At 42.3% G+C, this 25,982-nt stretch overlaps 1 protein-coding gene across 1 annotated transcript in view; it reads left to right on the plus strand.

Moving 5' to 3' along the window:
• LOC119771888 (receptor-type tyrosine-protein phosphatase F-like) overlaps positions 1-6,771 on the plus strand; it is a 122,442-nt gene extending 115,671 nt beyond the window's left edge. The window contains 4 exon segments of the mRNA XM_038268120.1: positions 3,788-3,942; positions 5,494-5,629; positions 6,484-6,601; positions 6,676-6,771. Of these exon segments, the coding sequence (XP_038124048.1) occupies positions 3,788-3,942; positions 5,494-5,629; positions 6,484-6,552 (360 nt within the window). The 3' untranslated portion in view covers positions 6,553-6,601; positions 6,676-6,771.
• The last annotated feature ends 19,211 nt before the right edge of the window (positions 6,772-25,982 follow it).

Below are 25,982 nucleotides of genomic sequence, written 5' to 3' on the forward strand. Positions count from 1 at the left end.
CTCTCTGGACGTGGAAAAGGCATTTGACCGAGTGGAATTTAATTATTTGTTTACTGTACTGGAAAAATTTGGCTTTGGTTTAAATTTTATAACCTGGATACGCCTGTTATATACATCACCCAAAGCATCTGTTCTTACAAATAAAATATCTTCCCATTTTTTTTCTCTCTCAAGGGGCACACGCCAGGGGTGCCCTCTAAGCCCACTCTTATTTGCATTAGCTATCGAGCCTCTATCAATAAAATTAAGAACAACCCCCAATTTTCTCGGTATTTGCAGGTTTGATACTGAACTTAAAATTTCTTTATATGCTGATGACTTACTGTTGTATATTTCTGACCCAGTGTCATCTATTCCCACTATTGTCAATATTCTTAATGACTTTGGAAGTTTTTCAGGTTATAAATTAAACTATTCTAAAAGTGAATGCTTCCCAGTTAACTACCTAGCCCTTCAACTACCAGACAATGCGTTCCCCTTTCATATATCAAAGTCCGGCTTTAAATATTTAGGCATACACATCACCCGTACGTTCTCTGATCTCTATGGAAAGAATTTCAAACCTCTCCTGCTTAAATTGGAGGCTGATTTTCAAAGATGGTCCGGTCTCTACTTATCTCTACCGGGTAGAATTAACTGCATAAAAATGAATGTACTACCCCGCTTTTTGTATTTGTTTCAGTGTCTTCCAATATTTCTGTCTAAGTCATTTTTCCAGTCTTTAAATAAATTATTCTCCTCTTTTCTCTGGGCAAATAAAAATGCTAGAGTTCGCAGAGAGTTTCTAGAAAAGCCCAGAGATAAAGGTGGTCTGGCTTTACCTAATATGAGAAACTATTACTGGGCATCTAATATCCAAAAAATTATATATTGGTATCAAAACCCGCAGCTGGATTGGTGTAGGATTGAAGCAAATTCCTGCACCTCTTCCTCTCTCTCTGCTTTGGTCACTACGGGATTACCACTTTCACCCTCTAAATTCACCCATAATCCTGTAGTATCTTCCTCTCTTAGGATATGGATACAATTCAGACAACATTTTAATCTAAAAGAATTTTCTATATATAGCCCTATTTGTAACAATCACCTTTTTCCGGCTGCCAGGATGGATCACACCTTCGCTCAATGGAGGAGAAATGGTTTGGAAACTTGTGACCATTTTTATATAGATGGTGTTTTTGCCAACTTCACTGACCTTTCGGCCAAATTCCATTTACAAAAAACTGATCTTTTCAGATATTTCCAGGTCCGTCGTTTTATTCAAAGTCAAAGTCCAGCATTTCCGGCCACTCCGGCGGACTCGGGGCTTGAGAGGATTTTGCGTAACCCTTTGTGTCTCAGAAGGCACATTGCAAACATCTCAAATATCATAACATCTCTTCGGGAAACAACACTAGATGAGCTTAGAATTGCATGGTCTGAAGAACTTGGCTCTGTTATTTCTGAACATTTCTGGGAACGTGCTCTGAAAAGAGTCAACGGAACATCGTCCTGCGCACGGCTTAGCCTTATACAGTTAAAAATCCTCCATAGAACTTACTATACCAAATCTAAACTTTCAAGAATTTATAAGGACATTGATGACAGGTGTGAGCGGTGTCATTCTGCTCCAGCAAATATGACCCATATGTTTTGGAATTGCCCGAAATTAACCGAATTTTGGTCATCCATCTGTAAAACACTGAATGAAGCATTTAATACCAACATCAAACCGTTTGCAGGAATGGCCATCTTTGGAGTATTGTTTGAGGAGCACATGCTATCCACTGATCAAATGAATGCGTTTGCCTTTGCTTCCTTGGTAGCTCGTAGACGTATAGTTCTACTCTGGAAATCATCTGAACCACCTAAAGTCTCGGTCTGGCTCACTGATTTAATGTTTCTCTTGAAATTAGAAAAAATTAAATACTTTATTAGAGGCTCCACAAGACAATTCCACAGGGTGTGGGACCCCATGATGGAGTACTTTAAAAATCTTAAAAATATAGAGTTACCTCCATAAGCCTATGGAGCCCTGGGATGTAGATGTGTGTGTGTATATGTGCAGGTATGTATATATGTGTATACGTATGTATATATATAATATAATTGATGATGCCCAATTGTTGTATTACTGACTTTTTTTTTTTTTTTTTTCTCGTTGAATGTGGGTGGGTGGGTGGGTGGTGTTTGGTTGTTAAAAGATAAAACAAATTCAATTCATGTTACTGTATTTTTATGTACCTTACTTTGTACTTTTTTGAATAAAAATATATTGAAAAAAAAAAAAAAAAAAAAAAGACGTAAACCTCACTCACAGGCTGCTGAGCTGTCGGGCTGCTGTTACCGAGACACTCCGGCGCTGCAGAAAATTCAGCAAGAAAGCTATCCTTGCGGTGTGCCGGAGCCTTCCGCAACAAGCTCTCGCAAATATCCTTATTTGGGCCGTGTTATCGCGTGAAGTTACGTGAACTCAAGTGAACTTCTGTTCTCGCGAGTTAAATCTCCGGACCTGTTGCCGGAGCCGCAGAGCCGCACCGCACCATAGTCAAAAGGGCGGTGTGAGAGGGGGTGTGCGGGAGTTGCGGTCTCCGTCGGCTCAGTAACCGCACTGGAGCCAGTGTGAGCAAGGGGTTAGAGTATAACCAGGAAGCGAGGTAGGAGGGCAAAATAGGTTTAGCGCCACCGCAGCACGGGAGGGAGAATTACGTCCAGGAGCAAAATGGATAAAAATAGACCAGAGAAAAAAAAAAAACATGAATCGATACTATTGTGGACGTATCGATGCATCGGATCGTTGACTGTTGGATCGATGCATCGATACAAAATGATTATTATTTACACCCCTACTTTATATAGATATTACAGTAGCATACATTCAAAACGACCCTTTCCAGTCAAACGCCAGTCAAAAGGCAGCCCAATGTCAGCTGAATGGCAGCAAAATCCCCTCCAACTTCCAGCCATTGGACGTCTCCTGGGCATGCATATTTTTACTCTGACTCCACTCTGCAGCTCTGGGCAAGCTGAGCCTGTGCTGACGTCACAAGTACACTTCCGTTCCAGTTGACCTATATCTATGCTGCGTGCTCCCGTTTTCGCCAAGTCCAGACTTTCCTGTGTTCTTGCCAAGACCAGACCTCACGAGAACGCAAGTCCGTACTCGCGTTGTCGTGAATTGAGAAAGGTTTCCGTGTCTGGCCAGGATGCTGCCATGATTTTCCCTTCATGAGTTTAAAACGTTCTCTGAATGAAAATATTACTTTTCTTATTTGTTCATAACACTTTGAGATCGACTCTATATACATTTTTAAAAAGCTATGATGATTATTACCTTCATGGTTAAGAACCTAAACTTTTTTTTATGATTAGTAACCAACATTAGTGAAGAGGTCTTTGTTGATCACACACAACTAACTTATTGCAAATGCAAAAAATGAAAGCACATAGTTGTTAGATCAGGTCATAGACTTCTCTGAACAGGCAAGAATTCAATTCTATTCAGTTTATTTCTATAGCTCCAATTCACATCATGTCATCTCAGGTCACTTTCCAGTTCACCAAATCATCCAGTCAGATTGATTCAAAGTTTTCTATCTAAGGAAAACCAGCTGATTGCATCGACTCATTGACTCTTCAGCAATCCCTCACACTAAGCATGCTTGTAGCGACAGTGGAGAGGAAAAACTGCCTTTGAACAGGAAGTTTTTCTGAAATTCCGTTACTTAAAGTTTTTTTAGCTTAAATGTAAACCCTTTTAAATAATGTTAGTGGTGTGTATTTTGTCCCGTTCCTTTCCCTCCTTTAGGACGGCCAGTCGAGGACCATCAGGCAGTTCCAGTACACTGACTGGCCGGAGCAGGGAGTACCTCAAACGCTGGAGGCTTTCATCGATTTCATCGGTCAAGTCCATAAAACTAAAGAGCAGTTTGGACAGGATGGTCCAATCACTGTACACTGCAGGTACAGTTCTGAACATTCATGGTCTTGTTGTTCTGGTGGATTTTTATGGAGGTGGTTCTGATGCGGATCGTTCTGAGGTGAAACGTTGAGCAGTTTTTAATATGTAGTGATTTAACACAACAGTTTAGATGAAAGCAATTGATTTCAAGTTTATAAAGTCACCATTATTTCAGAAAAAGTCATAAATGTCAGAGTGTGGGTTCATGGAGCAAAATGCAGAAAGCCAGAGTGGAGCAGCAGGGTAGAAATTCATGCTCAATCCAATTTATCTCTAGATTATTCTATATAACTCCAATTCACACTATCGTCACTTTACAGAGACACTTCAACCAGATCATCCAGTCAGATTGATTCAAAGTTTTCTATCTAAGGAAAACCAGCTGATTGCATCGACTCATTGACTCTTCAGCAATCCCTCACACTAAGCATGTTTGTAGCGACAGTGGAGAGGAAAAACTCCCTTTGAACAGGAAGAAACCTCCAGCAGAACCAGGCTCAGTGTGAGCGGCCATCTGCTGAGGCCCACTGGGGTTCAAGGAGACAGAAGCAGACATAGAAAAAGAAGCCTAGATACAAAAGGCAACTGTCAACCAGCTCCACAGGCGGCCCCGTCCAGGAAACACACAGCCAGGCAGATGAGCTCCGAGCCAGCTCCCATGTCAGAGGATGAAGAGAGCACATCCAGTTAGTCACAGTCAGAGAAACAGGACTACACTGGAAAACAGGCCAAGCTCCAACATCTAGAAACAAAGGTGTTGATGGCAGCAGCACAGCTGATGTTTCTCTCCAGGATGGAGTCACAGCCAAACAGGGAGAATAGAGATAGAATGAAGCAGAATGATGAAAAAGGGGTCCCTATGTCCTCCAGCAGTCTATGCTTATAGCAGCATAACTATAGAGATAGAATGAAGCAGAGTGAGGAAAAGAGTAAATTTAACCAATTTCTAGAGTAATCTGAGATTCTTCAGAAAGATTCTAGCAATTTAATCACTCCAGAGAGCGAAGATTTTGAGAGCCGGAGAAAGAGTAGTACATCATCTGCATAAAGACTGATTTTATGTTCTATATTCCTGCTGATAATACCATTAATATTATTAGTGTCCCCGATTGTTTCAGCTTGTGGTTCAATAATTGTAGCAAACAATGAGAGAGAGAGTGGGCAGTGCCCCTCAGCAGATTAAATCTAGAAGTTGGATTATTTATACTCTTATATTTCGTTTTTATATTTTTAGATAATAGCCAAACAGATGTAAAAGCAGACCATCATGGTTGTTGCCAGGTGTGAAAAGTGGTTTGAAACTGTGGTGAAAAGGATTTGGGAATAAGACTGTATGACACGGAGAAGGAAAGTGAGGCGAGAAAGGCAGAGAGAATAAGAATCAAGGGGAGAGAGAAAGAGAGATAGAAAAGAGCGAGAAGTCAGGAAAGAAAAGAGAAAAACGGCAGAAGTGTAGAGTAACCTGAGTTACTCTAATGTTCTAATGATATGTTTGTTTATCTATTTCTCATTTTTGCCAATGATAAATAGTAACCTATGAATTGTATCTTTAGCGCTGGGGTCGGACGGACCGGAGTCTTCATCACTTTGAGTATCGTGTTGGAGAGAATGAGGTACGAAGGCGTAGCTGACATCTTTCAAACCGTCAAGATTCTCCGAACTCAAAGGCCAGCCATGGTTCAGACAGAGGTAAAACTTTCTTACATCTGTTCTTGATAAAAACTAGATGTCAGCGTTTGGTCACATGCTGTCATGTTTCCATGGATAAGGAAGGTAAATTTTAGGATCACTTCCATGATCAATTATTCATCTTTGTTGCCCCTGACCAACTCCTGGTTCTTTGATCCAACTGAAATTTTACAATTATTTATATCTCTATAGATTAAGCAGGAAAGCTCTGAACTGACTGTGGTTTTATGATTTACAGCTGTTTGAACTGAGGAAAGTCTGACATGAAGCCTGTTGAGTTTCAAGCAATGATCCGGGTTTTGTATTTGAAAGGACGCACACAACTGGAGACTTTTGATAACTTATGGGGAAAATGCCCCTTCATATTACCTTTTCAAACCTTTTGCAAGGTCATATAAGGAGGCATTCTCCCCATAAGTTACTATCGTTTCATCAAAAGTCTCCCGTGATGTGCGTTCTTTCAAATACACAAACCTAGACTCAGTTCAAACGCCTCAAAAAACAATCAGTTCAGAGCCTTAATTAGCTGTAATTATCTATATACCAATTAAGCTATAGAGATATAAATAATTGCACATGCGAAATTTCAGCTAGATCAATCAAGTGGTGCGTAGGTTTGGTATCCAGAGCAGAATGTTAAAGAGGGCAAAGTGGTGGGAGGTAAAAGGATGAAAGGGAGGAGTAAAGACAGGCTCCAGGTGACTGGGTAGCTACAGCTGAGGCTGTGTTCGAGTTAACGCCGATATGAGCCATAAGACTGTATGACGGTAAATAGATTTCCATATCAGTGAACTAAACTTTCCCTAAATTCATTTCCATGTTTCTGTGTTAATCCGTCTCATTTCGGTCTGCAGGAGCAGTACTACATGTGCTACAGGGCGGCTCTGGAGTACCTGGGAAGCTTTGAAGTCTATCCAGTGTAACCTGACCAACAATCACACCTTCTCAGCAAGGTGAAGAAAGGCTGCAGCGGGGGGGGGGGGGGGGGGGGGGGGGGGGGGGGGGGGGGAAGGCTGCAGCAGGGGGGAGGAGAAAGGCTGCAGCAGGGGGGGAGGAGAAAGGCTGCAGCGGGGGGGGGAGGAGATGATCCCTTCTGTCTGGACTGGTGGTATATGGCTGTTACACCAATGCCTTCTTCTTCACCCCCCAACCCCTACTCACACCTCCACAACCCCCCGTTACCCCCACCCTCTTTCTCCCCCCCCGTCTCTCATATGAACAGCATCTAGAGTTATTCTGGTCCTGTAGGTCCTCAAGTGTCCTTCCCCTTCTAGATGTTTCTAAGTTGCAGCACAGCTTGATCCAACTTGCAGGTCATCAGCAGGAGAACTTCTCTCTCTGTAATGGAACCAGTAAGTTCAAGGAGTAGAAATCCCTCGGTGCTCTTCTAGAACCTCTGGAGATGAAGAAGATGGACAGCAGTGAGCATCCTCTTAATCAGACTGACACCACCAGAGGGTCTTCAGTCAGAGGCTGATCCAGATTTGCTGTAGACAGACCTCTACAGGTGATCCTTCCCGCATCTACATCACCTGGTTGGAGAAAAGACAATAAGCTGCTTCAGCATTAACTTCCTTTTGGGATTAATGAAGTATTTTTGAAATAAATGAAAATGATGTTCAGGAACCCAACAGCAGGATGGATCGTCTCTCCTGCTTCTGTTCTTTGCTGTGAAAATGCCTCCACAGCTGGAGATGAAGATCAGTCATGTTTACTGAGACCTTCATGTAACTGCAGTCAACCTTCTCAGCCAAACTCTCCATAGATTTCAACCAAATTCACAAAACTGAAGAAGTGTATTAAAAAGTCACTTATTATGTTTCATATTAAATCATATATCATATAATCATATAATATACGATTTTATATAATTTAATATCCTTATCTGGCTTTTTTCATTATGTGTGTGTGTGTGTGTGTGTGTTTACCTGTCTATCTCTCAGAGTGAGGAGTGTAGAAAGGGTTGAAAATGACTGAAAATCAATGGGAGTCAACACATGGTCCTCACTACATATAGCAGAACAAGTATGGGTGGGTGTGTGTGTGTGGAGATGGATGTGTGTGTTGGGGGTGTTCCCAGTTGTATCGATCTGGGATGCTTTGGATTACCATTCCAAGACCTTCAACCATTCTGGGACAAAAATGCAATAATTCCTTCAGAATAAATCCCTCTACTTATTTCCTTTCTTTGACATTAGCACCCATGTAGTAACACACCTATGAGGTGTAATCCTGTAAGGTGTGCTGTAAACATAGGAAAGTTAGGACACGTCTCTGATGATTCAAAGCTCTACAAATTCTTCTTGTTTTGTATTTAATTATTTTTTTGAGATTTCAGAGGTTCTCAATAAATAGTTTTTAATGGATTCCAGTGTTTTTCTCCTGTGTAAACAAAAAAAAAACCCGTGGAAATGAAAGACTGGAAACAGGGACGGCAGTGAGAGGTGGAGATTGACAACAGACTAGATATTTACTTCCTCTGTAGGAGTGACTACCTTAATGTGTCACATGTGGGTTAACTTAATATAAATGGACTCTGTTCCCAGTCAGTACTGGTTAATAAGACCTGGACTTTATTCCAAGTCAGTACTGGTTAATCAGACCTGTACTCTGTTCCCAGTCAGTACTTGTTAATAAGACCTAGACGCTGTTCGCAGTCAGTACTTGTTAATAAGACCTGGACTCTGTTTCCAGTCAGTACTTGTTAATAAGACCTAGACGCTGTTCCCAGTCAGTACTGGTTAATAAGACCTGGACTCTTTTTTTCCACTCACTACTGGTTAATAAGACCTGGACTTTATTCCAAGTCAGTACTGGTTAATCAGACCTAGACGCTGTTCCCAGTCAGTACTGGTTAATAAGACCTGGACTTTATTCCAAGTCAGTACTGGTTAATAAGACTTAGACTCTGTTTCCAGTCAGTACTGGTTAATAAGACCTGGACTCTGTTCCCAGTCAGTACTGGTTAATAAGTGTGAAGTATATTATCGCTCTTAAATTCTTATTTTGTTAATGTGGAAATTTCTGTTTCCACAATGTGTGCAGCTACAGTATGTTCTAGTTTGTTCCGGTACGGCATTGAGCAGAGCCATAGGAGTTCGAATAAACATGGCGACATCCGCCTATAGATAATACGAACGCTTCGTTATTATCCATGCTGAGCTACTACTGCAATCAACCTCAACAGGTTATGGGCTCAGGTGAGATGGAAATAAACCAAGATTAAGCTACTTGAAAAAAGTTTAAATGCGAGGGAGTGACGCTATGAAGCTGTGCGCGGGAAATTAGCACAACAAAGCCAGTGAGCTAAGTTAGCAGCAAAGGAAGTTTAATGAGCAATAAATTAAGAGAAGATGATGAACAGAGGAGCAAATATCTCTGTATCCCCGCTGTTCTTTAGTGGATGTGAGGAGAAATACGACTTATGGGAGACAAGATTCCTTGCCAACCTGCATGGTCTGAAGCTGAAAGAAACTATCCTACATGAGCCCGCCACCGAAGATGAAGGACTACTAGCTGAAGATAGACGAAAAAATACAGACTGTTATGCAGAGTTAAAGTGCTGGATGATAAAAGCCTTAGATAATATTACATTTGCAGACTTTAAGAGAAGACTTAGAGTTTATTAAGAAACTGAAAGAATGAAAACAGAAGAATCAACTGACAATGTTATGAAAACGTGTACAAGACAGCATAAAAGTTACACTAAACAGCACACTAGCAACAAGAAAAATGAAGATGTGACATGCTAAAAATGTGGGACAAAAGGACTCATAGCTAGAAAATGTCTGCAGAAAGTGTGGTGTAATTATTGCAAGAGCAACACACACAAAGGATGACTGTGTAAGAAAAAGGGGACTCAAGATGGAGTTAGACAGGTTGCAGAAAAACAATCAGAAGACCAGGATTATTTCTTTAAAGTTGAACACATCCAAAGTGAGGAGCCACAAAATAACGTCAAGATGTAAGGAATTATGGTCGATGCTGGAGCAAGTTCACATATTGTGAACCACGTCAACAAGTTTAAAAGTTTTGATGAGACTTTTAGACCCAAGTCACACACAGTGGAGTTAGCTGATGGGACCAAGTGTACAGGAATGGCGCAGAAAAGAGGGACAGCCATAATCTACCTACTGGACAACAGAGGACAACAACAAAAAGCTCAGCTGAGGGATGCACTCTACATGCCTTCTTATCAACACAACATCTTCTCAGTAGCAAGAGCAACAAAAGGAGGAACGATCCTCACATTCAAAAGGGAGGACAGTCACATGACCACTAAAGATGGTAACAGGTTTGACATTTATGAAAATGGAAATCTTTATTATTTACCAACTGTTGAGACATCTGATAATCAGTGTAAAGTGGTCAATGACTTGCAAACTTGGCATGAAATATTGGGTCACTTTAACTACGGAAACTACAAAATGTTGCAAAAAATTCATACAAAACCGGAACCGAGAACCAGACAGAAAGGCAAAGAAACCTTTAGAACTAATACATAGCGACTTAAATGGACCAATGCAAAATACAAGTTTAGAAGGACACAAATATGTACAATCTTTTACAGATGACTACTCAGGCATGATTTGTGTGTACTTCCTTAGAAGCAAAAGTGATGCGGTCCAAGCAACAGAAAGGTTCTTACCCTGAAATCCCACATCCTCCGTCACCGCTTCGCTCCACTCCGCTGCTCTCCAGACCGTCTGTGCAAAGCAAAGCCTCCAGCTTCCGCTGTTCCTCCCATCATGCTCCGCTCCGACTTCCTCAGAGTTTGAGGAGAGCATGGGCGATATTATTAAATTCAAAGCAGCAAAACATGGCAATGAACCAGTGTTTCCGCGGATCATTAGAAATCATTTATTTTAATTCAGGCCTTAATTGGCACAAAAATGATGAAATATGTTTATCGTGGCATTTGAAATGCTTTATTAAAATTGTTTCTAAAAACAATTTGGTCAGATATATTATGTTGCGATTAATTTGCGTGGAACTGATTGCACGGGTCGTGGTGAAGATGACTTCCTTACTGAAAGAGTTCTCAGCATGCTCAAAGGCTCCTGGTGGTGGAAGGGAGAAACACAAAAGACAAGACAAACAGACGAACACAAAAACTGGGATCCTGACAATCGTATAGTTTTCTGTTTTTTTTCTTATACAATATATATTTAAAATGAGTTCAATACAATTTGTTTTTGTTCTTTTCTATATAAATCAAACAATTTACAAATACAGATAGCAAGTAAAATTAATGAAATAAATTATTAGATAATGATGAAGTAAATTAATCTGCACCAATGATTAGAATATATTGGATATATGTTTTACATATTGAATAAATGTTTTACACTAAATGCATTTATGTTATACAGGTCAAAGAGTCCAAAAGAGTGTGCGCCACCAAATGTGGAGAGATAGAGAGCAGTGTGTGTGTAAGCTCTCTGCAGGTGCAGCTTTGAGTACAGCCTTGAAGTCTGAGAGATAAGACCAGGGTGGGAAAACAGAGAGAATGAGCGGGAAACAGGAACATTGAAAGGAGTCCAAGGCCATTTGAGGCCTTTGAAGCCCAAGGGTGCAGAAATGAGACCTGTTTGTAAGACAGACGCATTGAGAATGGGTTGTTCAGGGTTGCACAGCTCAGCTGAACTAATTGTAATATATTGAGTTGTCATCTCCAAAGCATGCGGTGTGGTACTGGTCTCACAAAAAAGGGATGTTTTACTGGGACTTTGAGTTTTAAACTTATGGTGACCTTTTTTGATGTAAAGTTATGATCGTAAGTCACACTGTCCAGGTATGTATGAATGTATATGTGAATGCATGGTTTAAGTATTAATTAATGTTTGTATTATTCTGTATTTGAACTGTTCTGTGTTTGAATTATTTTGTGTATAATTTAAGCTTAACAGGCAATGTTCTGAGAGGACGATTGGTAAAGGGACAGATTGGTCAAGGCGTTTGACATAGTCTGTGGAAGCCATAAATCCGGAACATTAAAGTACTCGTGTTAAGTGGGAGTATTGGCGACTAAGCGATAGTCAGCATGCTCCGTGAACTTGTGTTGTATTAGGTATTAAGTATTAGGTATTGAGAGGCTAAGCGATAGCCAGGCTAAGGGATAGCCAGAATATTACTGATTAAGTGATAATCGGAGAATAGTACCGCTCGACCAACCGGAGGACGTCTATTCATTTCCAGTTATCTGGGTGAAGCCGGGGCAGCAGGGTAAACGTATGTGCCACTGTAGGAAACAGTGAGGAAAAATAGGAGTGCACTGTAAAATATATAATCATTTGTCTTGTGTGTCTTTGTCTATGTGAAGTGTGAAAGAGTTAACTATTAAGGGGGAGTAAGAGAGAGGGGATAGAAATAAGAAGAATTAGAATAAAGAATAAGAATAATAAATAGGAGAGTAATTTATTATTAAGAATAAGACAAGACTTAAAAGGCATAATAATAAATTAAAAGAATGAATTATTATAAAATATAGTTAAAAAAAGAATAACACAAAAATTAACAGAATTGGTAACTGAAAAACACATGGTTAAAAGAATAAAATAAATTAACAAGGTCCCAATTTAAAACTACAAAACAGGTTATAAGTGAAGAAAAATTATGTTATACATAAAATATAGAGTAACTAAACCGAATACTCAGTAAAAGTATGAAAATAATATTATAAATTTGTTTTATTAGAGATCCTAACTCAAATTGTAGAGATCTAAAAATTAAGAAGTAGAATAATTAGACAAAAAATAAAAAATAAAACACAATCTGTATTGGAGAGAGCAAAACAAGTTAAATTAAAATTAATTAAGGACTATAAAGGCTGGTGAATAAGCACAGACCCCAAGGGTTGAGTGACTGCTGGTTGCCGTGGGAGCCAATGTGAGCAAACAGACTGAGGGGCTAACGCCAGCCAAACTGGTAATAATGACACATCCATCCAATAAGCGCAAAATTCAAAAATGCATGACAGAATGGCATAAGATAACATCTGTGAAAAATCGCTGGCCTAAAGAGGGCAGCTTTGATCCTTCATGCTGTGATGAAGTAGAAGAAAAATTGAGGGATAAAGATAAGAAACGAGACCGAATGCATTTGCATAAAAAACAGAAACATGCTGAACAGAGAGACATCCTGCGATATTTTCAAGTTGAACACCATGAGAGTCCAACAGCTCCCAATTATACCGATCATAAGCCGCCACCTTATCACCCACCAACCGTAGGACAATATCCTATATGTGAGAAACAGATCAGCAAGGGAAAAATTACAGGACAACTTTAAATTAGTGTTAGAAGAAGATGAGGAAGAAGCAGAAAAAGAAATGAGTAGCACACAGCAGGAAGAGTGTGATCAAAGCAGTGAAGCCGAAGAATCAGACAGATCCTTAACGGGAGTAAGGAGAAGATCACGCTTTAGCTACACACTACCCCCAAGACGTCGCAGACGAACCCCATATCAGAGGGGCCCCACATGCCACTCAGAACCCAGGACTAAGTTGACATATATGGATGAAACCGAATCACTGACAGAAAAAATAACAAGGAGCTGGGGGAACTGAAGAAAGAATTTTCACTAATCAGAGGAGAAAAAGAAAAAGCACAAGTGAAATATCAAAGGGATATGAGAAAGACAATAGAAAAACAAAAGGAGAAGAAAAGACGAAATGAAGAATTAGAAAAAGTGAAGAGAATTGAAGCAGAGCAGCTTATAAGAGATGCCCAGGCTAATTAACCAGACCAGCCAAGCCCACGGACTATGACCCTGATTGACAAAGCAGGAATAAAAAAGGGAGAAGAGACGGAATGTGAGGAGGACGCCTCAATAGAAAGGGAGGTGACTGAATGGGAGGACTTTGAAACGCAGGATGAAGGCTCAGACATACTGCCGTCAAAAAACCCATTTTATGAGGGGTCCAAAGGAAAAAGCAGGCCAGTGGCAAAAGAACAAAAGCCACTCGCAGCTGAATGTGACGTGGATCTGCAAATAGTAAGAAGCGGCCCACGCACAATGCTGACCAGGTCCCAATCACGACAGCAGAAGACAGAGCAAGGTCAGGGTGGGGCTTATATAGCTCCCTTGCTGTCTAAAGGACCTCATGAAGACAGATATGTGCCATGGTCATTTATGGACATGATCACACTTGCTGGGAGACTGACCCCGTTGGCAGATGGAGCTGACAGGTGGATAGAAAAGCTGGAAGAAATCACTGGAGGTATCAACCTGGCAGCTGGAGACATCAATGCGCTGCTAATCAAAACAGCAGGACACTCAGCAGCCAGAGAGGTGTTCGACGAAGCCCAGCTTCCAAGGGTCATGACCTCACACCAGTATGACAAGATACCATTCAACCACAAAAGACCTAAGGTGTGGGCAGCCTTGAGGAGCAAATACCCCACCTGCAGTGATCCAACTAAGTTGAGACAAGAATGTTTAAAGGATGATGAAAGTCCAGCCCAGTTTCTGCACAGGTTTCAACAGAAATGGAAAACAGAGACTGGAAGTGATGGGAATGAACAGAAAACATCTGGCCCTCTGTTCAGAACCTACATCAGAGAGGCCATGCCCAAAGAAGTACAAGCCAAACTGGACGGAGTTGAGGGGCTCACGAAGATGGACTGGCCTCTGTTCTCTGAGCATGTTATACATTATGTAAACATGCATCGGGCCACCAAGTTAACCCAGCTGCAGATTGGGGAATTGTCCACAGCAAAGAAAGAAAAAGAAAAGCCCAAACATCAAGCAGCACTGTCAGTGGCAGCCACACCCCGACTGAGGGTGCTCCAACAGGGGAGGCAGTCGTACAAGCACCAGTAGTGTCTCCTGTCATCCCTCCACCCACACAGCAGATGCAATATCCAGCAGCGCCACCTGTGGGAGGAGCCCTGCCACAGCAGACCCAACCTCAACCAGTCCCTCCTATTCATGTGCATCTAAACCAAGGAGGAGGCCCCCAACAAGCAGTGTTTGGAAGGGGACGAGGGGGGGCACCCATGCGGGGAAGATGGAGGGGACCACAAGGAACCCCAAGAAGGCCCCCTCAAGGCCAATACCAGCAGATGCCCCAGGCAGGTCCAGACATGGGACAACAGCGAGCGAGGCTGCAATGCTGGGGATGTGGACAAGTCGGACACATGCAAAGAGACTGCCCCACTAACCCATGGATGGGACCTCAGCCCCCTACTGCTGGACCAGCCACCTATGGAGCAGGACAAGAGGCGTACTGGCTATAGGGGTGCCCAGAGAAACCTGATGGAGAGGCCATTCTACCTGTATTAACCCAACGCCCACAAACAGAACCCACCATTGATGTCACTATATATGACAGCCATCATCGCTTCATGATTGATACAGGAGCGGCCTACTCCTGTATAGGGAAAAGTGGAATTGGCCTGCCTCTCTCAGCATCAAAGATTCAAACAGTAGGTTTCTCTGGGAAAACCCAAATAATACCCATGACTGAGCCAGTTCCCATGATCATAGGTGAAAAGACTGTGTATGCACCACTGCTTTACTCAGAAGATACGCCAATTAATCTGCTGGGAAGAGATGTGCTGTGCCAGCTCAATGCAAAAATCAAATGTACCCCTAATGGAATTTCTTTTGAAGCAACAGACAAAAATGAAGCCTACATGATGCCACTAGGCCCACAAATGACCCCCAGGCAACAAGTCATGAACTAGAAGACCAAGTATTTTGGCTGAAACTCACATCACCAACTTCCTTCCTCCAACTGGAGTGGGAAACATGGAGACCCCTGATAATGAATCACTACGACATATCTAAAGAACCTTTTCTCCCTCTCCATTGTACCATGTTTTATGACAAAGGCAAAGCACACGAAGACTACGAGAAAAGCTGGGATGAAGAATTAACAACAAAACAACTGTCATCCAATACGCTGACATAATTCAATTTCAATTCAATTCAGTTTATTTATATAGCGCCAAATTCACAACACATGTCATCTCAAGGCACTTTACAGTTCAATGTAGTGGTTGAACTAGACATAGTGGTTGGACCACAAGGAGCTGCAGCTGTTGTCACATTTCCTGATAAAGATGTAGCAGAATGGTTCCAGGTTACCAACTCAGCACCACATGTCACATTACTGATTGCAGACACATGACATGACCTAGGACCCATGGTTCAAGAAGCCAAGCAAGTCACCGAATGGGTTGACACAGCATGGGACTGCATTAGCATATCAAAAGATGGACTGTTTTTCAAAATCTCATATTCACAAGCTGATGAAGTAATAGCAGAACACATTAAAGTTCCTGGGAAAAGACAAATGGCAGTGGCTGAAGAACATGAGTCATTATTAGAACAAGTTCCAGAGCAGGTATGGTCTAAAAGTAAAACAGATGTAGGATTAGTAAAATCAGCAGATCCCATCAAATTTACCATCAAACCAAATGCTAAATTGCTCTTCCAAAGACAGTACCCACTTAAACGAGAAGCAGTAGAAGGAATACAGCCTATCATTACAGGATTAGAAACAGCAGGAGTTCTTAAACCAACAGTAAGTCCCTGTAACACACCAATTTTTCCCATCAGAAAACCCAACAGTAATGACTACAGACTAGTCCATGATCTAAGACTAATTAATGCTATTGTAGCAAAAGAAATACCAGTGGTACCAGACCCCCACACACTACTGAGTAATATACCCCCAGGCACAAAATGGTTTACTGTGATGGATCTGTGTTCAGCGTTTTTCAGTGTACCGGTCCATCCAGATTCCCAGTATTTGTTTGCATTTACGTACAAAGGCCAACAGTATTCTTATACGCGATTACCACAGGGTTTTGTACACTCGCCATCAATTTTCAATCGTGTTCTGGCGAATGACGGACACCTTCATGAAGGTAAGGGAGGACTTGTACAATCATCCAATCCCATCTGATCTGATGCTATTCGTAGACGGATCATGCGTCAGAAGTGAGACAGGGAATAGAGCTGGATATGGAATAGTCCAACTTGACCCCGATGGGACCTTTACCAAGGTACAGACAATGAGCCTTGATCAACCTTGCTCTGCCCAGTTGGCAGAGATAAAAGCATTAACAGCAGCATGTAAATTGGCTGCTGGTAAAAGAGTGACAATCTATACTGACAGTGCATATGGATACGGGGTATGCATTATAAACGCAAGCATCTGGAAACAACGAGGGTTCGTTAGAACAGATGGTACCCCAGTGGCACATGGGCAAGCTGTAGTGGAATTAATACAAACTATGCAACTTCCGTCTGCGTTAGCTATTGTAAAATGTGCGGCTCATCAGACAGCAAAGACACCCATTGCCATAGGAAACAACTTGGCAGATGAAGCAGCCAAAGAAGCCACAGGACCTGCAGTGCAGGGACCAATGGTTCATATAGCTGAATGTGAACCTATTGCAAATCTAGCCTCATTACTAGAAGCCCAAAGTAGAGTATCTGAAGCTGAAAAGCATCTGTGGGTGCAAAGGGGGGCGACACGTCTATCACGCCCCCATGATGGGTTGTGGCGAAGTTGTCGAGGGCATTTTGTACTACCTTTGTCTTTGTTACCTGATCATTGTTCACGAGCCCAAGTTATTCAAAAGTTACAGGCAGTCTGGTGGTCACCTTATATGACACCTATGGTAGACAGAGAACTGGCCTTATGCCCACATTGTACTAAGTATAATGTGCGTAAAATGTTTACACAACCCTTAGCACATATCCCCATGCCAGACGGTCTGTTCCGCCATCTAATTATGGATTACGTTGACATGATAACTCGGGTTCAGGGAAAGAGGTATATGTTGGTGGTTGTCTGTAGGTTTAGCAGATGGGTGGAGGCATGCCCCACTGCTAAGAATGACCACAAAGTAGCTTTGCCTCGTCTGTCCCTGTTTGGCTGTGACGTCATCCTGGAAAGAAACATCAGCTGTGCTGCTTCCATCAACACCCTTGTTTATAGATGTTGGAGATCGGCCTGTTTTCCAGTGTGGTCCTGTTTCTCTGACCGTGACTGAGTGGATGTGCTCTCTTCGTCCTCTGGCATGGGAGCTGCCTTGGAGCTTGTCTGCCTGGCTGTGTGTTTCCTGGAACGAGGCTGCCTTTTACAGCTGCTTTTTGTGTCCCTGCTTCTTTCTCCTTGAACCCCAGTCGGCCTCGGCAGATGGCCGCTCACACTGAGCCTGGTTCTGCTGGAGGTTTCTTCCTGTTAAAAGGGAGTTTTTCCTCTCCACTGTCGCTACAAGCATGCTTAGTGTGAGGGATTGTATTTGAGTCAATAATTCAATGCAATCAACTGGTTTTCCTTAGATAGAAAACTTTGTATCGATTTGACTGTATGATCTGGTTGAACTGTAAAGTGCCTTGAGATGACATGTGTTGTGAATTTGGCGCTATATAAATAAACTGAATTGAAATTGAATTGAAAGCAGCAGCAAGGTTTTTGTGCAAAGAAGTTTTTACCAGATTTGGTATGCCTGATACAATATCATCTGATAATGGACCTCATTTTGTTTCACAGGTGATCCAGCAAATGTTAAAACAGTTGTGCATAAAACAGAAATGTGGTTGTGTCTATCATCCCCAATCACAGGCATCGGTGGAACGAGCTAACGGAGTGCTGAAATCGAAGCTTGCGAAGATTATTGCTGACAGCAATAACCGTTTAACATGGGTTGATACCTTGCCTGTTGCACTGATGGCAATGCGTTCTCAAACTAATCGAATAACCCATCTTACCCCTCATGAAATGCTTACAGGTCGACCAATGCCTCTCCCACAGGTTCGAGGACCCCAGCAGGGGGAGGTTTCCCTGGCACAGCTCGAGCGTGAACTGGGGGATTACCTCAGATCCTTAACCCGCATTCACAGACTTATATTTCAACAGGTGAAAGCAGCTCACAGCAAAGACGAGACACACATTCCAGTGGACGTCAGGGACGTTCAAGTTGGTGACAGTGTGTTCATACGAGTCTTTAGACGTCAGTGGAACGAGCCTCGTAGGGAAGGCCCCTTTAAAGTTGTACTTACCACTCCCACTGCCCTGAAAGTTGAAGGTTCCACAAAAACCACTGCACCCGGCATCGGCTGCCAGACCCACCTGGACTTGATCCAGGACCGACGGGCTCTGCACATGCTGACAGGGCAGCAACAAGTCTCCCTCCGCAGCACCCCACCACAAGCTCACAGACGTTGGGATCAGGCACTGATGTACTCTCACCGCCGTCCACGTCACGTGGTCAAAGGCGTTCGGCACGCCTGGCGGCCCGGCGGTTTCCAATGTCGGGGGACTCTGAGGATGACAGTGTTCATTCTTAAGCTTCCCCTCCGCCTTCTGACTCTGGTGGCAATGATGATGATCCTTCCGTCGTTCAGGCACTGGACGAACTTCTTTCTTCTGACCCATCAGATGCTGGTGGAGTCCTGTCCCCTTCACATCCCTCACCTGCACCTTCCCCTTTCCTCCCCTCCCTTTCCCCTTCCTCCTCCACAGCAAGTGGGCCATCGGGCGAATCGGTCCCGCCCACCCCATCGCCGTCTGGGCGTCTCTCGCATGTGTCTTCTTCCGAGTCTTACTAGTTTTCTTGTTGTGTTAACCCTTCGTGGGTTAACAAGGGGGGATCTTATTAAAATTACTACTAACAATGCACACTCACATTTAATGCGTCAAACACAAACATGCGCCTTAGCAATGATACCACTAGCTACTAACCAAGGGGTAATCAGTAATAATGACGGGGAGAATATATCACTAATGCATGTGCATATCAAAGGATATGATTATGTAATGTCTGAAGAAATTTTAGGGAAGTCAATGGGGAAACATTGGCTTGGAATTCCACGAAGCATGGACTGCCGTGGGGATGGGATGGTGATCATTGAGGTAAGATGCAAAATAAACATATGCCAAAACACACTAACAAAACAAGTAATGACAGTAGAAAGAGCGTATAGAGTGGTACAACTAATGAATAGAAGACAGAAAAGAGATCTAGACAAATTAAAAACTGCACACTAGGAGACCAATATGTTCCAACAATGGATTCAGTACTCTGTCCAGACAATGTTTAAAGCCAAAAGACGTCCTAAAGATGATTGTATAGCCTGTTATAATGTTAAAAAGTTACCAGCCATTCAGATTCTACCAGGAAGTAAAATAGGTGACTGCCAAGAAGTAGGGATAAGGTGCTTTGCTCGCTGTGCCATGCATATAGCTGCAGGTAAGACATCATAGTCAAAAGATTGGACAGTATGCCCCAGAGCACTGAACTCCTCAATAAACGATGTAATGAGTACGTTCTCCCTCCCACCAGTAGTACAAAAACCAGCTGACCTGATTTTTCCGTTTTGTATAGCCCGAGGGAAAGAACTAGAAGAGGTGACCAATAGAACCTCTAGTCAAATGTGGACGGCGGATAGACTGGTGACATGTAGTAATAGAACATGGTACCCACCGACAGCAGAAGGGAACTCCACTCACCACGTTAAGTTTTGTAAAGCAAGTCTCAATGCTACCATACGTTGTGAACAAGTAATACCAGATGGGGGACATGTCATCTATGAGTTCCAACCTTCAAGTGTATCTCAGTACCGAATACTGAGCCTGGCGAAGGGATCTGTCCCTTTAGGTGACATATTTTGGATGTCACAATGAGACACAGATGTTGACCACACTACCCAATCAGTGGGAAGGGATCTGTGCACCAGTGATGATGACAGGACAACTAAAGTTAATAGTAAATAACCCAATAGACATTAATGAAATAACCAGTCGCGCTAAAAGACATACTCCCATTAAACACGAGTGGAAAACATCAGATGAGGTATATATCACCTGGGATCAGATCCCACATGGAGTACCTGAAGACCAGGTTGCCATAGGGAGTGGTTGGATAGAAAGCGGAAGAGGGGCTGGTGCAGTACCAATCTACGGATCAATTGTTAATGCGCAGTATATAGCTCGCAATAGTAGATGGGTAAATCTCCTATGGTATAATCAACAAAGGTTTATAAATTTTACAATAAAGGGCGTAGATCTGGTAAAGGATCAATTGCATGCTACTTCACTAATGGTTCTGCAGAATAGGTTTGTGCTAGAATCCCGTATGGCTGGGGACCAAGGAATATGTGATTATATTGGAGAAGATTGTTGTACTTTGATTCCTACGCATACAAGGGTTAATGGCAGCCTCACAGGAGTCCTTCAGGAAATGAAACGCATGAGAGATGAACATATGCTGCAGTCTAATTGGAACACTCAGTTAAAGGGCTTCTGGGATTGGTTTAATAAGCTTGGATGGGGAAAATATCTTAAGGCAGCGGGGATGTTCTAGGAGCAATAATATTAATCATAATGATAGTTACTTGTTGCGTCATACCCCTTGTTTGGGGATTGGTCGCAAAGCTTGTTGTAAGTGTAACTGGACAGTTCCCAATTGTAGAAATACAGTTAGACCAAGTCATATAGAACATAACCATGATCTCCTCCCACCCCCACCAGGTACATGCATTTCTTTAATAACAAAAATTGTATATATGTATATTAACATGCATAACGATGACTCATATACTTACTCACTTAGATATAGTAATTTGCATGCTGAAGTTTTATGGATTTAGGGAAATAATATGCCTCATAATGATATATAAATATGCTACACCTTGTCTCCAAATGCAGATTAATTGAACATGGCGGAGCCTTACGAGATAAATGAGGAGACTTATGGCCTCTATCCCCCAAATAATCCCCAAACCGTAGAGGCATGGATAGAGTGTAACAAGCCCGGGGGACCCAACAAACATGCGTCGATAGGCACACAAGTAGCAGTAGCCGCAGGCTCCAATGTTCCTAACAGGCAGCCAGAAAATCCTGCAGGGGGGCCAGGCGTCGCACCTCCGGGGTGGAACCGACCCATGATGACACCCAGAAGGCAGCCGGATGATCAACCACCATCACCTACAGGGAGGCCAATGTCCAACCCGCCATCACCTGGGACCCTCAGGATTGACTTCCAGAGAACCCGGAGGACTGACTGACTACCGCCCATCAGATCACTTCAGGAGCTGCCATCCACTTCAGGCGTGCTGGCCGAGCTAAACGAGATGAGGCCTGCCTCTCCGCCAGAACCAGCACACGCTGTCGTTGCGGGCATGGTGCTCACCCCTGAGGAATCTCGCCACATTGCAAGGTTCTTGGCTCATCCTCTGGAATCGTACAAAACCGACAATGACCTTAAGCCTGAAATCACTTCTATGAGCACGGAAATTTATTCAAAGTTGATGAAAGGTCTGACGCACATCTACTCACGTCGTCCCTTGGAAATGATTCGCCGCACCATGTACAAACGCAAGGCAAAGGCAGAGAATCAGCGTTTGACCCGAGTAAATGCAGAGCTGATACGTCAACTTCAAGAGGCACGGCAGACCATATTCACCCTACAAGGGCAGCTGCTGCAGCTGAACGCTGATCAAAAGCGCATGGCTCCCTACCCCCGTGGAGGCCCGAACTATTATTAATCTCAACCACAACACCATATTGGATATAAAGGACAATGCTGATAATTAATGATTATGAATACCTATGCTAAAAATAACTGACAGAATAATTGTGTATATGCATAACATATGTGACAGTACAAGTACTGTGCAGGAGAGTGACACATGGTTACTCATATGTTGGTTGTAATGACGGTCCATTGACCATTAGATGATGTGTTAGCCTGGCATAGTCCAGGCATGATGGTGTTGCTCTTGGTTTATTTATGGGTGTGTAATGACACCTTGCGGGGGGGAATGCAGTGACCTAGTAGGAGATGAAGCTGCTTGGGCATTCGGATTCCCCTACTGCTTAGAAAACAATAACTGAAAATCCTTCTATAAAAAAGTAAGCAAGAGGTAAGAACCTCGTAAGTGAGCCAAGGGGGGGATCCCTCTTTGTTTTAAGACGTTCTGCATTTTTTACATTTTATCACTTTATCATGTAATCACCACATTTTATATCACTCACTATAAGCATATGGTGTGTTTTAGTCTCACTTTTAGTTTGGTGTGCAAAATATATAAACAGCAGTTATTTTTGAAACTTCACATTTATAGTATAGTATTTCACTTTGACAATCACCTGTAGATTCACTTGGTGATCCTTTTCAGGATCACAGGGGGGAGATGATGAAGTAAATTAATCTGCACCAATGATTAGAATATATTGGATCCATGTTTTACATATTGAATAAATGTTTTACACTAAATACATATATGTTATACAGGTCAAAGAGTCCAAAAGAGTGTGCGCCACCAAATGTGGAGAGATAGAGAGCAGTGTGTGTGTGTAAGCTCTCTGCAGGTGCAGCTTTGAGTACAGCCTTGAAGTCTGAGAGATAAGACCAGGGTGGGAAAACACAGAGAATGAGCGGGAAACAGGAACATTGAAAGGAGTCCAAGGCCATTTGAGGCCTTTGAAGCCCAAGGTTGCAGAAATGAGACCTGTTTGTAAGACAGACGCATTGAGAGTGGGTTGTTCAGGGTTGCACAGCTCAGCTGAACTAATTGTAATATATTGAGTTGTCATCTCCAAAGCATGCGGTGAGGTACTGGTCTCACAAAAAAGGGATGTTTTACTGGGACTTTGAGTTTTAAACTTATGCTGACCTTTTTTGATGTAAAGTTATGATCGTAAGTCACACTGGATAAAAACATTGTTTTGACATATTGATGATTAAGACTATGATGTGTTTTTGATTTAACTGCAATAATTGTCATCATGATCTACAAGAAATGTCACTATGACTTGTGAAGAAAAAGCTTTGATAGATCAAAGAAAGGCTTCAATTAAAAATATAAAATATGGTTTGAAGGTGGGTCTTCCACCAAGATGAAAGAGCCCCAAGCCCCGGGAGTGAATAAAAGGGGGCCTCCCATCAGAAAGCTGCGGCTGAGATGAGCGGCTGAGATCTCGCGAGAGCTGTGGGCGTGTGCGTAAGTAAAAATGGCGACATACAGGTAATTCAAAACAAACAATTCCAGTCCTGGTAAGTAAGCCAATAAATGTAAATAAAACAAGCAGATTTAAACTTTGACAATTGTACCGTATTTCCGAGGGAACAAACTGGAAGACGAGACCTTGACGAGCCTGGAGAGCTACCTGGACGAGTGTTTTGACAACATCGTAATGGGGAAGCCCGAAGAATCCCACATCCACAAACACACCGTCTTCCAAACGATGTCGGTCTAGTTCAACCAGTGCTGCTTCTACATCTACTTTGTCTCCAGACAGGAGCTACAGCGACGTCCTGGAATCCATCGACAAAAAGCAAACTAGCTTGGACGCCCGCCTTGCCCTGGTAGAAGTCCTGCATAAGGAGTTTCAAGCTTTGAGAGAGTCGCTGGAATTCAGCCAAGCTCAGCTGGCCTCCGTCACCGCCGAGAATGAAGCGCTGAAGGGGGAAGTCACCAAACTCGCCGAGGGGATGATCCAGCTGTCCGGCGAAAATAGAAAGATGAAGGAATCCATTCTGGACATTCAGTCGCGGAGCATGAGAGACAATCTCGTCTTCGCTGGAATCGCTGAACAGCAGGACGAGGAACCTGAGACGATAGTACGTGAGTTCCTCCAGAAGAAGCTGAAAATCCCGGCGGACCAGGTAAAAAACATCACCTTCCATCGCGTTCACCGGCTCAGAGGTAAGAAGCCTGATAAATCCCATCCTAGACCAATTGTAGCTAGGTTTGAGCATTACAAGCAGAAAGAGCAGGCTAGGAGTCAGGGCAGAGAGCTGAGAGGAACAGATTTCAGCGTCAATGACCAGTATCCAAAGGAAATATTAGATCGCAGGAGAGTGTTATTCCCAATCAGGAAGAAATACATCAGTGAAGGCGTCAGAGCTACAGTAGCAGTTGACAAATTTTATATTAACGGTCAGTTGTTCAGGGATCAGAAGATCACTCCTTGGCTTTATTAGATGCACAACAGGTGGGTTTAAAAGCATGTGACACCTGATCAAAGTGTATAGAACATTTCACGGTGATAAATCAAATATATGCACAGCTCTAGAGCACGTTTGCACGGTATGACTGCTAGTTACAGCTGGGTACAGAATGCATGGGCTGGGGTTCTTTTTCTTTCACCTTTTCTCACTCATTGCACTCTCTTAATTTTCTGTCTTCCTTTTCCTTATTCGTCTGCTTCTTCCCTGTGGTCCACACAATCACAAGCACACGGTTTGATGCTACCTGGGTTTAGCTATAACTATTTATTCAGAGGCATGTACTTTTCATCTTCTCACTCACACCTATGGTGAATGTAAGGTTTGTGACATGGAATGTGCATGGGGCTGGCACCAGAGAGAAAAAAACTTTACATGCACAAGTTCACCCTCACAAACAACTACAGGTGCTAGGCTTCAGGTACTTTGAGATTCACTTCCAAACAGAAACCCCACATTCATATCTTCAGGTAACACAGAGTACATGTCAGACTTAATAATATTACTTTAGCGATAGTTTCAAGGTGTTTGCTTTATTGTATATCTCGTACCATGTTTTTTGGTTGTGCTGTTCTTTTTTTTTTTTTTTTTCCATCTCATTACAGGTGTTGAAGCAGACTAAAAATGTTTTGTCATTGTCTCCTTCCTATCTCCTCTTTCTTTCATCTTTTGTCTTGTTTTTTTCTTTTTCCTTCTTCTTCTTCTGTTTTTCTGCTCTACTTACATTGCAGTGTCCATATAAACTGTAAAACTCCCTGCATAATTATAATAAAGCAATTTATATACATGAAACAAGTGGAGCAGTATGGCAATTGCGATACCGCTACACTTGTGAAAGTAAAATCTGTTGGGCTCCTTTTGGCATCAAGACAATTATTCTTATTGCCACCTTGCCAGACAGGACACTGTAAAAAAAAAAAAGCTCATGTGTGTTCTGTAAATAAAATTCTCCGGACCCGGACCCAGTTGCCTCTGCCTAATTTTTGATCATAGTTTGAAGACTTTCCTACTGCTTTTTAAGAACTTTGAATTTTTATAAGACTTAGCTTCAATTTTAAGTTGTAGGGAGAACAGTTTCCATGACAATAACTTAAAAGCAAAGCAAAATAAAGTAAACATAAACACAACTAACAAGTAAACTGAGAGACACTGTAAACATAACTGACAACTGACAAACATAACTGACAACTGTATCAAACATGGTGTTAAACATAACTGACAACATAAACGTAACGTAAATTAATTTAATGTACATTTAATGTAATATAATTACCTGTAATAAATGGTAGAGAAAAACAAATACTTTGGTTAGCCTCCCCTCTGGTTCACCAACATCTGTAATGAAATATACAGGTGCTGGTCATAAAATTAGAATATCA

This window comes from Cyprinodon tularosa, unplaced genomic scaffold, assembly GCF_016077235.1.
Source record: "Cyprinodon tularosa strain WSP-4 unplaced genomic scaffold, ASM1607723v1 ctg693, whole genome shotgun sequence".
Lineage (NCBI taxonomy): Eukaryota > Metazoa > Chordata > Actinopteri > Cyprinodontiformes > Cyprinodontidae > Cyprinodon > Cyprinodon tularosa.